The sequence below is a fragment of the Microtus oregoni genome, unplaced genomic scaffold, assembly GCF_018167655.1.
Source record: "Microtus oregoni isolate MIOR12 unplaced genomic scaffold, Mior012 000098F_ref0000018, whole genome shotgun sequence".
In the NCBI taxonomy this organism is placed as follows: Eukaryota; Metazoa; Chordata; class Mammalia; order Rodentia; family Cricetidae; genus Microtus; species Microtus oregoni.
The window spans coordinates 2,943,457-2,957,208 of record NW_024544711.1 but is presented as its reverse complement, the minus strand read 5'-3'; the positions used below and the strand labels follow the sequence as shown (position 1 = coordinate 2,957,208).

General features: G+C 38.1%; 1 protein-coding gene across 10 annotated transcripts in view; it reads right to left on the bottom strand.

Moving 5' to 3' along the window:
* Positions 1 to 13,752, bottom strand: part of LOC121442933 (ankyrin repeat and KH domain-containing protein 1-like) — a 115,896-nt gene that overhangs the window by 84,424 nt on the left and 17,720 nt on the right. For all 10 annotated transcript variants that reach the window (XM_041644564.1, XM_041644566.1, XM_041644567.1 and 7 more), the window contains exons 3-5: positions 11,481 to 11,637; positions 7,077 to 7,224; positions 4,903 to 5,050 (exon numbers count right to left, since the gene is read on the bottom strand). In XM_041644564.1, the coding sequence (XP_041500498.1) occupies positions 4,903 to 5,050; positions 7,077 to 7,224; positions 11,481 to 11,637 (453 nt within the window). The remainder of the gene's footprint in view (positions 1 to 4,902; positions 5,051 to 7,076; positions 7,225 to 11,480; positions 11,638 to 13,752) is intronic.

The following is a 13,752-nucleotide window of genomic DNA, read 5'->3' as shown; positions in this document are numbered from 1 at the left end:
CGGATCTCTGTGAGTTCGAGGCCAACCTGGCCTACAGAGCTAGTTCCAGGACAGGCTCCAAAGCCACAGAGAAACCCTGTCTCGAAAAACCAAAAAAAAAAAAAAAAAAAAAGTAAAAAAATAAAATTCTAAAATACTATTCAAAATTACTTTCCTTTGAATACTGTATAGCTTAGAACATTTAACATTTTATTTCTATCCACTGATTTTTTTAAAAACTTTTTAACAGATCAAATCAAAAGATAATTCACTGTATTGGATACACTTCCTCCAGACATCTATCTTCTATTAAAAGATTAATTTTTTATTATACATATATCAATGTGGATATGTACACATGTATGCAGGTGCTGGCAGAAGCAGAGGTGTTAGATCCTCCTGGAGCTAGAATTACAGATGGTTGAGAGCCGTCTGACATGGGGCTGGAAAATAATCTTGGGGAATAAGCAGTATTGGATCTTAAATGGCATACCATCTCTCCAGATCTGAGAAAAATATCTTACACTTATATTCACAACATAACCACAAGATAGGTATACATTCCTCTCATCTTAACACCTTCAAGAAAAAATACCATTTTTTTTTTTTAATTTAATGATACAGTTTGCCACTCTGTAGTCCATGCTGGCCTAGAACCCATAGTAATCCTTCTCTGGCTTCAGGCTCGGAAGTTCTGGGATTATAGATGTGTCACTAAACCTTGTTTGAAGGAAGCCCCCATATGCTCATTGTTTAAATACGTGGTCCCCCATTGGTGGAATGATTTGGAAAGTGTGGTCTTGTGGGAGGACATCTGTCACTGAGATGGTCTTTGAAGTCTTGTGCCATTTCCAGTCTTCTTTCTGCCTCCTGCTTAGGGATCAAGATGTGACCTGTCAGCTATTTCTGTCAGCATGCCCTTGCTCTGCCATCATGGATTCTAACCCTCTGAAGTTGCAAATTCAATTAAATGATTGCTTTTATAAGTTGCATAGGTCATAGTGTTTTATCACAGCACTAGAAACCCTAACTAATATAGAAGTTGGTACCAGAGAGTGGGTTATTGATGTGACAGACATGACCATGTGGGACATGACATGGGGAAGAATATAAAAGAGTTTGGGACTTTGGAATAGAAAAGCAGTTGAATGCTGTAAGCAGACCTTAATAGACCATTTCTAGCAGGACCTTGGGAGATAGTACTGAGAGATATGACTATGGAGGCCTAACTCAAGAGGTTTCAGAGAGAAACAATATTACCAGCTGGGCTAGAGACCATTCTTGTGATATTTTGGCAAAAAAATGAGACAGCCTTCTGCTCTTTTCCCGAAAATCTGCCTGAGGCTAAAATGACAAATAACAAAAAATTCTTTGTTGCAGATTTTGAAGATTATTGACTCTGTGCAAGGTTATTAGTAATCATTCTTATGTAGGACTACAATGAAAATGAGCAAGTGGGACAAAAATAAATAAAAGTTATACAGTTTGAAGAGAAAAAGAGCATGAAGAAATTTAATGTCAGAGTTAAGGTTTATGCTGAAATAGGTAAGGAGATGAAGGTGAGGCCTGATCCCTATAGAAATAAAGGGAAGACCCCCACCCAACTAAGCTCACAACTTATAAAAAGGCTTAAGAAATTTTCTGTTTGGGCTGGAGAGATGGCTCAGAGGTTAAGAGCATTGCCTACTCTTCCAAAGGTCCTGAGTTCAATTCCCAGCAACCACATGGTGGCTCACAACCATCTGTAATGAGGTCTGGTGCCCTCTTCTGGCCTGCACCACAGACAGAATATTGTATACATAATAAATAAATAAAAATAAATATTAAAAAAAAAAAGAAATTTTCTGTTCCTAGAAAGCAACAATGAACAAAAGCTACTGTAAATATGGATTAAGGGGATCAAGCTCCAGTCCAAGCAGGCAGCTGAACTTAGCAGTTTTGTCCATGTGGTGGGCCCGTGAGGCCATTTCATAAAGCTGTCAAGGCAACAGCTGGACTGCATTGGAGAACCCAAGATATTACAGGTACCAGAACTATAGGATGTCTGCCAGGGAAAGCTGCATACAGGGGATGGAACCAGCCTAGGAAAATGAAGTGTGTTGCAGGCTGCAAAGTAGGAAGGGAAGAACCATCTAAGTCCTTTGATCTCACACATGGAGCTACAGGATTTGGAGTTTGCTCTGCTGGTTTTCCATCTTGGTCTAGTATTTCTTCACTGTACCCCATGCCTCCCTTTTGTAATAGTAATGTATATTCTGTGCCATTGTATACTGAAAGTATGTAATTTTTTTCTGATTTTAAGGGGGGTTACAATTAAGAGATTGCCTTGAGCAGTAGTTTACAACCTTCCTAATGTTGTAACCCTGTAACACAGTTACTTATGTTTTGGTGACCCCACAACCATAAAATAATTTTCATTGCTACTTCATAAATCTAATTTTGTTACTGTTATGAATCATAATGTACTTAAGTATCTGTGTTTTCCAATGGTCTTTGGTCACCCCTGTGAAAGGTGATCTGACCCCGGACATGTCGTGACTCACTGGTTGAGAAACATTAGCCTTAAATCTCAGAAAAGACTTAAACTTTAAAACAGTATAGAAACTGTGAAAGACTATAAGGACTTTTAAAGGTGGACTAAATGTATTTTGCATTATGATATGGCCACAAGCCTATTGGGAGTCATGGAGTGAAATATAGTGGTTTGAATGAGAATGGCTTCCTTAGGTTTATATGACTAGATATGTAGCCCTCAGTTTGTGGAACTGTTTGGGAAGGATAAGCAGGTGTAATCTTGGAAGAAGCGTGTCACTAGGGACTAGCTTTATGGTTTCAAAAGATTTCTGCCATTCCAAGTGTGTTCTCTCTCTCTGCTTTCTACATGAAGATCAAGATGTGAGTGTTCCCTGCCGGACAGCAGTGGCACACGCCTCCCTAGCACTAGGGAGGCCCAGGCAGGTGAATCTCTGGGTTCAAGGCCAGCATGGTCTACACAGTAAGTTTCAGGACAGCCAGGACTGTTACAGAAAAACCCTGTCTCAAAAAACTGAAAACAAAAAAAAAGTCTTCTCACATCTATTCTTATGTCATGTCTTTGCTTCACTATGACAGACTCTAATGCTTTCAAACTATAAACCCAGTTAAATGCTTTCTTTTAGAAGTTATTTTGATCATGGTGTTTTGTCACAGCAACAGGAAAGTAACTAATTTATGATAACTAGTAACTAGTATCTGGTTTATGTGATGCTAGGAATCGAACTGAGGGTTTCACGCATGCTTGGTAAGTACCATACCAACTTATTTACATTCCCAGCTCCAGATCTAAATTTAAATCATACTTTTAATATATATCAGTAGATAGCCTATTAAAATTTTCTTTATGGCATTTTAAAAAAAGAAGAGGGAGAAGTTGGGGATGGGCAGCATTTTCTTATTAATAAATGTATTCAGCAGACCATAAATAAAAATCTGATACCATAAACACAAAGTCAAAGGAGCTATATAAGGAAAGGAACTACAGGAGATATAGCTCATAACTTTTTCTTTATATATTACATATCACTGGGACAAAAGAAATAATCTGTAGCAGAAAAACTATTCATCTTGACCAAATAGAACCTACATAGTTTGTTTTTGAGATAGTTTTAGTATTTATTTATTTGGTTTTTCGAGACAGAGTTTCTCTGTGGCTTTGGAGCCTGTCCTGGAACTAGCTCTGTAGACCAGGCTGGTCTCGAACTCACAGAGATCCACCTGCCTCTGCCTCCCAAGTGCTGGGATTAAAGGCGTGCGCCATCACCACCCGGCTGAGATAGTTTTATTATGCAGACTAGAACTGTACTGGAAGACCCTATATATCCAATATGTGTTTCAAACAAACAGCAATCCTCCTGCCTTAGGTTCCTAAGAGCTAAGATTTATACACAAGTGCCTCTTTATGCTTTAAGTTTATGTTAGATTTGCTGTTTTTGGAAACAGAACCTTGCTATCAACCCCAAAATATCCCCAAATTCAAGAAGCCCCCACTTTAGCCTCCTGAGTGCTAGAATTTCAGTAAGGTTGCACACTGACTTAAAGACTTTTCACCCAGGAATGATGGTACATGCTATAATCCCTAAACTCTAAAGGCTGAAAAGAGGATTTTTGAGTGTAAAGCCCTTCTGGTCTACACATTGAGACCATAACTCAACAATTACAACAAAGACTATTAAAGATATCAAAGTCAATATTATTTTCAGAAGGTTTCCATTCATTTCTCCCAATAATCTAATCTTTAAAAATTACATTTATTTGTTTTCTGTGTGTATGAGGTGGGATATGTGTATGCCATGACTCGAAAGTGAAATAAGAGGTCAACTTTCAAGAGCTGGTTCCCTCCTTCTGCCATCTGCACCCTGGAAACTCAACTGTGTTATTAGCCCAGGCAAGGGCCTTACCTGCTGTGCTACCTCACCTCACCAATGCTCTAGTAATCAAATTTACTTCTTCTTTTTTCACTTTATGTGCTGTATTGGTTTTTGTCTGTATGTATGTGTGAGAATATCAGATCCCCTGAGAAAGAATACAGATAGTTGTGAGGTGACATGTGGGTGCTGGGGACCGAACCCAGGTCCTCTGGAACAACAGCTGGTCCTCTTAACCTCTGAACCATCTCACCAGCCACTGCAGTAATCAAATTTTTATAATAAATTACATTTTCTTTCTTTTCCTTTTTTTTAAAAAATTTTTGCGACAGAGTTTTCCTATGTACCCTTGGCTGTCCTAGAATTCACTCTGTAGACCAGGCTGGCCTTAAACTCACAGAGATCCACCCGCCTCTGCCTGAGTGTGGGGATTAAAGGTGTGCACCACTACTGCCTGGCAGTCAGTTTATAATGTTAAAAAAAATATGTCAGTTTTTCCTTTATGTCAATTTCTACATACCCGTTGCTGACTGGGAGTTGACATCTGCATCATGAAGAAGTAATAATTTCACAATATCTAAATAACCTCCACTGGAAGCTGCCATCAGAGGAGTTATATCTCCTTTATTCCCTCTATCTTCAACATTAGCATGCATAGCTAGTAGTACCTTTAAAAACACACAAAGAAGTTGTTATTGCTTACTATTAATAATACTTACAGACAAAATATTCAGTTTGAGACGATAACCTTTTGAGATATGGATAAAAAGATAGGTAAAAATAATCACCTGTTAGGAAAATTCAATTTTTACTGGTCAAGATGACAGGTCAGATCATATATTTTCCCAATACTATTTGAGAGACAAGATCTCATGCATCTGAAGCTGGTCTTAAACTAAGTGGGCAGCCAAGTACAACCTTGAATCCCAAGCCCTCTTGTCTCCACAACCCAAACACTAGGGTTATAGGCATGCACTACCACTTCTACCTATTACATGTCAATTTTTTTTTTTAAAGAATTACTTATTTACTATACATACAGTGTTCTGCCTGCACACCAGGAGAGGGCACCAGATCTCATTACACATGGTTGTGAGACACCATGTGGTTGCTGGAAATTGAACTCAAGACGTCCGAAAGATAGCCAGTGCTCTTAACCTCTAAGCCATATCTCCAGTCCCCCATGCTAATCTTTAAATAAAGATCTCATTAGCCATCCTATTATATATGTCTGCTCTTGTAAAAGAATTTGTGCTATGCTTGAGATTATATAGAAAGAGAACAATAAAAATAGTTTATTTTTCAATATTGCTCCACGTAGAAGAAAAAAATTAGAACAGGATATCCTATCTGAATGGAGTAAATAAACTTCTACTTTCCTTTATAGTTATATTTTTATGTTTTTTATTGCTTTTTTTTTTTTTTTGAGACAGGGACTTACTACCTAGCTCAGCTGGTCTCGAACTTATCTGCTTGCACCAGTGCAGGTGAGCACCACCATCACATTAATTCTCTTTGTGTGAACAGGCACACAAGGATCACAGCACACAGGTGGAAGTCAGAGGACAACTTGCAGGAACTGAATCTCTCTCTTTCTTCACTACGTGGGCCCCAGTAATCAAACATAAAATCAGGCCTCCATCCCACCTGACCAGTTATATATTTTATTTTCTTTTTAAAATTATTTTGGGTGTATGTGTGTTTTGCCTGCCTGTATGTCTGTGCATCACATCCTTGCACAGTGCCTATAGAGCTCATAAGGCTCTGGAACTGGAGTTACAAATGATTGTGAGCTGCCATGTGGGTGCTGGGTCCTCTTGAAGAACAACCAGTGCTCTTAACCACTAAGCCACCTCTCAGACCCCAGTTACATACTATTTCTTTTCCTTTCCAAGAAAGGATTTCTTTGTGTAGCCTTGTCTGTCCTAGAACTCACTCTGTAAACCAGGCTAGCCTTGAACTCAGAGATCCACCTGCCTTTACTGCCTAAATCCTGGGATTAAAAGTGTGTGCCACTACTGCCTGGCTTATCAACCTTTTTTTGTTATTGTTGTTGTTTAGAACTGAGGATATGGTGCAGTGCAGTAGATAGTGTTCACCATGAAGACCTGAGGGAGGGCTGGAGTTCCAAGAACTTGAGAGGCAGAAACAGGAGATCTCCAGGGCAAGCAGGCTAGCTAGAGAAGCAAATTGGTAACTCCAGGTTCACCAGAGTAAAAGATCCTATCTCAGTGAATAAAGTGGAGAATGGTCAAGGAAGACACACCTAATATCATCTTCTGCCCTACACAGCCCCACACATATTCAAACATACACACACAACATATGTACACAAAAATTCCAAAAACAGAAGACCTCAAAATATGATTATTCAGTGATTCTTACTCAATAGGGTAAGCTTTGAATACATGATATAAAAATAAACTAGCTACACACACACAGACACACACACACAAAATGAATTGTGTATATTTCTAAGAGAAAGGGAAGGGAGGATCTGGCCTCTAATCATATTTTCTTTTATAAGTAATAAAAATAACTAAAATACCCAAGCCTCTCTATAATTTTAAACACTAATGATTATTTCGGGGCTGGGGATGTAGCTTAGGGATAAAGCACTTACCTCATATTCACGAGACCCTGATTTGATGATCCCCGGCACTACTAAAATGAATAAAGATTATTTCTGCTTACTTGTGCCAGTTCATAATATCCTGCTGAACAAGCCAAACACAGCAGGCTTTCTCCTTCTTCTGTATGTTCATTTACACTTCTGCCTTCATCTAGCAATTTGCGAACAGCATTTACATCTCCATCTGAACAAGCTTCTGCCAGACTGCGACTACAATCAAACATTATATGAAATTAATGGATGGAAAAGGACTCGTGATCCTATGATACAAAATTAAATCGAACATACACATATAAAAAATATACTAAGATAAACTAGCATGAGTATTTTATGTGCCAAGCATCCTATCCCTAACTGTAATTATATACATGCTTCAACTAGGTAAAAATAAGAATTTGAAAATAACTGTCATTTTTATTATTATTATAGATATATTTTTGAGTTATAGACAATTGTTAGCCACCATGTGTATCCTCTATAAGAGCAGCAAGTGCTCCTAACTGCTGAGCTATCTCTTCTGCTCTATTTTTATTGTTTTTTTTTTAAGTAGTATATACAGTAAGGGTTTCATTACCAGATTTTCCATACATGCTTTATTTCTGTTGATTCTCTTCTCTTCCTATACTGCTTTCCCAACAATCTTCTCCCAATAACAGCTGTTTTTAGTTTTCAAAATCTTCTTGGTAAAATTTTTATATCTGAAGTTGACTTCACAAAATAGCAATCCTCAAAGCTTACAGAATCAAAGCAACTAATAGAATCACTGTTGGTTGTTTTAGATCTAGAAGTAACTTGTGTTTGCTTACTGATATGGGCCTAATGTAATCCAGAAGGCCCCCAAACTCTATTACGTAATGCTAGGATTACACTCACACTTGACCAAACCTGGCTCTGCTACAGATTCTGACAGGCACAGAGGGATTGAAGGCCAGTAAGATGGTTGAGTGGGGAAAGGCAAGTGCTGTCAAGCCTGATAATCTGAGTTTCAAACCTTATTGGCCCTCAGGCTCTGAAACCTCAAGTTTACTAAGACATGAATGCTGATTTTTAAAATGCAACAATACTGGAGGTCCTAGAAGGATATTTGAGCAATATTTTTAAAAAGACAGGTCTTTCTACATAGCCCTGGTTGTCCTGGAACTCACTAAGTGGACCAGACTAGCCTAGAACTCAGAGATTCACCTGCTTCAGCTTCCCAAGTGCTGAGATTAAAGGCATGGGCTACTGGTGCCATTTTAGCAATTTAAGATTTTGAAAGTTATATATAAGCTTAATTTATCCAAAATCACATTTAGACAACAGATCATATAACAGCAGCAGTGAAAGCATCAGCACTAGTTCTGCAGTGGATTCCTTAGCAGAGAAAACAGTAGGATCTCAGGGTGAATTATTAGCTTTTTTTTTTACATTTATTTAAATATGTGTATGCGTGTGTACATGTATACGTTTACCTTTGTCACAGAACGAATTTATGGAGTTTATTTTCTCCCTCTAACATGTGTGTCCCAAGAATCAAACCCATATAATTATGCTTGGCAGTTAGACCTTTCACTACTTTTGTGCCATCTTTCTGGGCCAGAGATATTAATTTCAAATCCCAAAACATCAGCAAGAAAATAATTCTTCTGGTATAAGTCTCATAGTAGAACTATTCTTATCCAAAGAATATTCTTATCCAAAAAATAATCATTGTGAGGCTCGAGAGATGACTCAGTAGTTAAGAAAATTTGTTTTTCCTGCTGAGGACCTGGGTTCAGTTCACAGCCATCTGTAACTTCAATTACAAAGGCTCTGTCAATCTGACACTCTTCTTCACAAGCATCAGGCATACATGTGATGCAAATATACACATGCAGCATGTATTCTCACACATCAAGTAAAGTATTTTTAAAAATAATACTGTCATCATAAAATTAGAGTGTTAGCCAGTTAATTTACAGTAATCATAATCTACGAATGAATCCTAAGTTCTTGTAATTAAAATTAACATCACAGTTTTGGCCCTACTACTTGTGTTTGCTTTTTTTGTTTGTTTTTCTTTATCCACACAGGGTTTCTCTGTGTAGCTTTGAAGCCTGTCCTGGAACTTGCTCTGTAGACCAGGCTGGCTTTAAAACTCACAGAGATCCACCTGCCTCTGCCCCCCAGGAGCTGGGATGGAAGGTGTGGGCCACCACCAATTGGCTTCTGCTACTTGTGTTAACAAACACCATTGTAACAGACTGCATAAAAGTCACCCATAATGAGTCCCATTAACTGGTCTGTTGTTCTTTGAGACAAGGTTTCATTATTTTGTCTCTGGCTGTCCTTGAACTCATAGATCTGCTTGCCTCTGTTTCCTTAATGAGTCAGATTAAATGATTTTTTTTTGCAAAGATACTATTTTTTCCCTTTGTAAAAAAGACATCTTTTGAGGCATTAGGTGAACAAGCTTTTTAAAGGCTACTACCATACTGATCCACAAAGATATTTGTGTACATGAACCTATGGCTTAAAGTCTTACTGTGGTTAAAAAACAGTTGCTGTAAAATAACTTACTGATCCTGGCAGTGATGGGGCACATCTTTAATCCTAGCACTCAGGAGGCAGAGGCAGGGGATCTCTGTAAGTTTGAAGTCAACCTGGTCTACCGAGTATGTTCCAGGATGGCCAGGACTACACAGTAAAACCCTATCTCAAAAAACAAACAAACCAATAAATAAAACCAAATTCTTTCCTTCCTTCCTTCTTTTTTTTCTTTTTTGGTTTTTCAAGACCCGTTTCTCTGTAGCTTTAGGGCCTATCCTGGAACTAGCTCTTGTAGACCAGGCTGGCCTTGAACTCAGAGATCTGTCTCTGCACCCTCCCCCTCAAGTGCTGGGATTAAAGACAAGCACCACCACCACCCAGCTCCTTTTCCTTTCATTAAGACAGACTCATGCTAGTCTCGGCAGTTCTCAAACTAACTCACTATGTAACCCAGGCTGGCCTTGAATCCACACCAGTCATCTCATTTCTGTCTCACAAGTGCTGAGATTACAGGTATGCCAGCACACATAATTTAAATCCAGGAAACTACCTATATTGCCTATTAAAATGCAGATTTTGATCCAGGACATCAGGATTACAGTCCAGGCTTTCTCATACAGCTCAGGCCAAGTTCAACTTCATTATATAGCCATGGCTGGCCTTGAATTGTCAATGCTCCTGCCTCTACCTACAGAGTGCTAAGTATTACAAACATATGCCACCACACATAGCCTAAGACTGTACACTTCAAACAAGCTCTGATATATACTCATTCTCCACAGACCATATTTAAACAACCAGCAACTAGACTGTTAAGTAATCCATTTAATTTATAACTAATCAAGTAGTCAGGTTAGAATTACTGTAACCTTTAGAATGTGTAACTTATTTTGAAGTAGGAACTAGGTCTTATTCAGTTTAGATTTCTCATATACTAAAATACTGAATACCCACAAAAATGCTTAATAGTGAATGCAAATCTAAGTACAATGGCTCACACTTTTAACACCAGCATTCAAGGAAGCTGAGGCGGGACTGCTGAGAATTCAAGGGCTACCTGGGCTACAGAGTGAGATCTTGTCTCAAAAATAAAACCAGTACCCAGCAGTGATGTGGGATGCCCTTCTGTATGCTGTGAATATATTTTATAACAATTGGTTAATAAAAAAGCTGCTTTAGCCTATAGCAGGGCAGAATATAGTTAGGCAGAAAATCCAAGCAGAGAAACGGAGAAAGAAGGAGGAGTTGGGAAGATGCCAACAGTCACTGGGGAAGCAAGATGTGAGGTAACAAGCCATGAGCCTCATGGCAAAATATAGAATAATAGAATTGGGTTAATTTAAGTTATAAGAGTTAACTAAGTCTGAACTAATAGGCCAAACAGTTTGTAATCAATATTTAGCCTCAGAGTGAAAATTAGGGAACTGGCAGGTGTGAAAGAAACCTCCAGTTACACAGCAGGGTGAGGCATCTTTAATCCCAGCATTTAGGAGGCAGAGAAAGGTAAATCTCTGTGAGCTGAGTCTAGCCTGATCCACTTAGCATATTCCAGGATATGTAAAGCATTCCAGACTAGCCAGGGTTACTTAGTGAGACTTTGTTTCAAAAAACAAAACGAGCATTTTCTAGTCCATGCAGTGTTTTTGAGGGGAGAGGGGGTACATGTGTAGTGACCATACATACATGTAAATAGTCATACACGTAAGAATAAAAAAAAAATCACTTAACTCTAGCATTTAAAAGAGGCAGACAGATCTCTGAGTTCGAGGCTAGCTGATCTACAGTGAGTTCTAGGACAGCCAGGGCTATATAGAGAGATTCAGCTTCAAAAAAGTTTCATATAGTATGTACATATTCATGTATCAACCTAAAATGTAACATCTCCTCAAATACCCACTTGGCTCACATTTTTCCAAAAAAAACATTTAATACTAACTAGCAAAGTATCAAATACATACGTGTCCACTTGTCCTGTACTGTGTGTGTTCTCTGCTCTCATGCGGGTCAGTGCAGCAGCAGCTTCATCCAGTGCACAACTAACTGAAGATGTCAGTCTCCGGAGTACTTCAGGATCTGCAAAAGCTTTACCATCAGCAGTTGACAATTTGCCAATTCCTTAGTCAATGAGGCAATGCAGGGAAAGAAAAAGCAAAAATTGTTGAAATTATATTTTAAGCACCATTACACATGTCAAAGAAATGACATAGACACCATATATGAACCTGACAGTAAAAAAATAAGGTTGATGATTTTAGTTCTACCACTAACGTCAAGCCATACATATTAACTTTTCCTACACCTAATTCTGAATTTGACTTAATATGATCCTTATTGTACCAAATGAGTAATTCACTTGAAGAACTGTCAAAAAAAAAATCAATAAACTCTCTAGCATACGACACTTGCCCACTCTATTTTCAGTAACAATGTAATTTATAATAAACAATCCAACATTTTTTCCCCATTTTGGTCAAATCCACTTAACATCTTCTGGAGTAATGTTTTAAATTGAGTCTGACAGATACTATAAATGAAAAACCAAAATATGCAACACCCAATGAATTTATTTAATTTATAAATAGGTTTCAAAATTTCTTTTATATCCTTTGATATGAAATGTTAAAAGGCTGTTAACAATCTTTCTGAACCTCTAACAGTATACTGAGATTTTGGTTTTCATTACTGTTATTATTTTGTTTGCACGAGCATGTATGTATAGGAGAGTATGGTGTACGTATATATAGTGTATGTACATGTGTGTAGGTACACATGCTTTTGTGTATGCCAGAGGAGGGTATCACATGTCTTGCTTTAGTACTCTCCACATTGTCCTTCTAAATTCAGTCTCTCACTGAACTAGTAGCTAGGCTGACAACCAGCAAGCCCCAGGGAATCTCCTGTCTGCTTCCCCCATAGCACTGGAGTTACAAGCCTGCCACACCTGACTTTTTATGTAGTGTGGGATCCAAACTAATGCCCTCATACTTGCACAGCAAGCACTCTTATCCATGGAGACATCTATCCAACACCTCATATACATATACACACATACATATACATACATATATTTAATTAATTATTTTTTGGTATGGACTTGCTGTATGACCTAGGCTGGTCTTGAACTTCTGATCCTCTTGCCTTGAGTTTCCTGAGTACTGAGATCATCTGTGCTTACCGCATACCTGGTTAGTAGTACAAGGAAGCTAACTTATGAGCTTTAAGACTTTTTATTTTGAATTTTCAGTTTTTTAATAGTCTTCATTCCCCTGGCTTTTATATTGTCTAGGCTGGTCTCAAATGTAACGCACAGACGAAGCTGGCTCTGAACTCCTGATCCATCTGCCTCTAACCCACAACTGCTGGGATTATAGGTATATAACACAACGCCAGCTAACAGCTAATATAAAGTAAACATATGGCACTTAATGTATAGCTATCTTTTTTTTATTATTTTATTTATTTATTTGAGACAAGGTCTCTCTTTGTAGTCCTGGTTATTTCTTTATTTGGGCCTTCTTGAGGGAACAGGGTCTCTCTATGTGGTCCTGGCTGCCCTGGAACTCAATGTGTAGACCAGGTACCTAGTCTCAAACTCAAGAGATACACCAGACACTGCCTTTTGAGTACTGGGATTAAAGGCATGTACCACCAATGCCTGGCTTAGGTACTATTTTAAAAATAGAATATATGAGGAAATAATATGGCTAATCAAGTAAAAGCACCTGCTGCCAAGCATGATGACCCGAGTTTAACCTCAGTGACCCACAAGATAATAAGAGAAAATTAACTCCTGAAAGTTATCCTTTGACCACCAAACTCATGATGAGGCACAAGTACCCACATACATACATATGCACATAATAAAAAAGAAAAACAAACATAACAAAAATTAAATAAATAATAAATTTATTAACCTATTAATTTCTCTAAAAAAAATTTTGTTTTTGAGATAGGGCCCATGTAGTCAAGGCTGGCCTTCAATCGCTAATTCTTTTACCTTAGCCTCCCAGGTGCTAGAAGCACAGGTATGAGCCACCATACCTACCTAAACATACAGTCAAGAAAAAAAAAAAGAATTTCACTTTACAGGCCAGGATGGTCACAGATTTGTACTAATCTTTCTACTTCAGCCTCCCAAGTGACAGAATTGAAAGCATGCACTCCAAAAAGTTGGCTAGACTTCCTTCTTTTGTTTTGTTTTGTGAGAAAAGGTCTCACTATGGAGGCTAA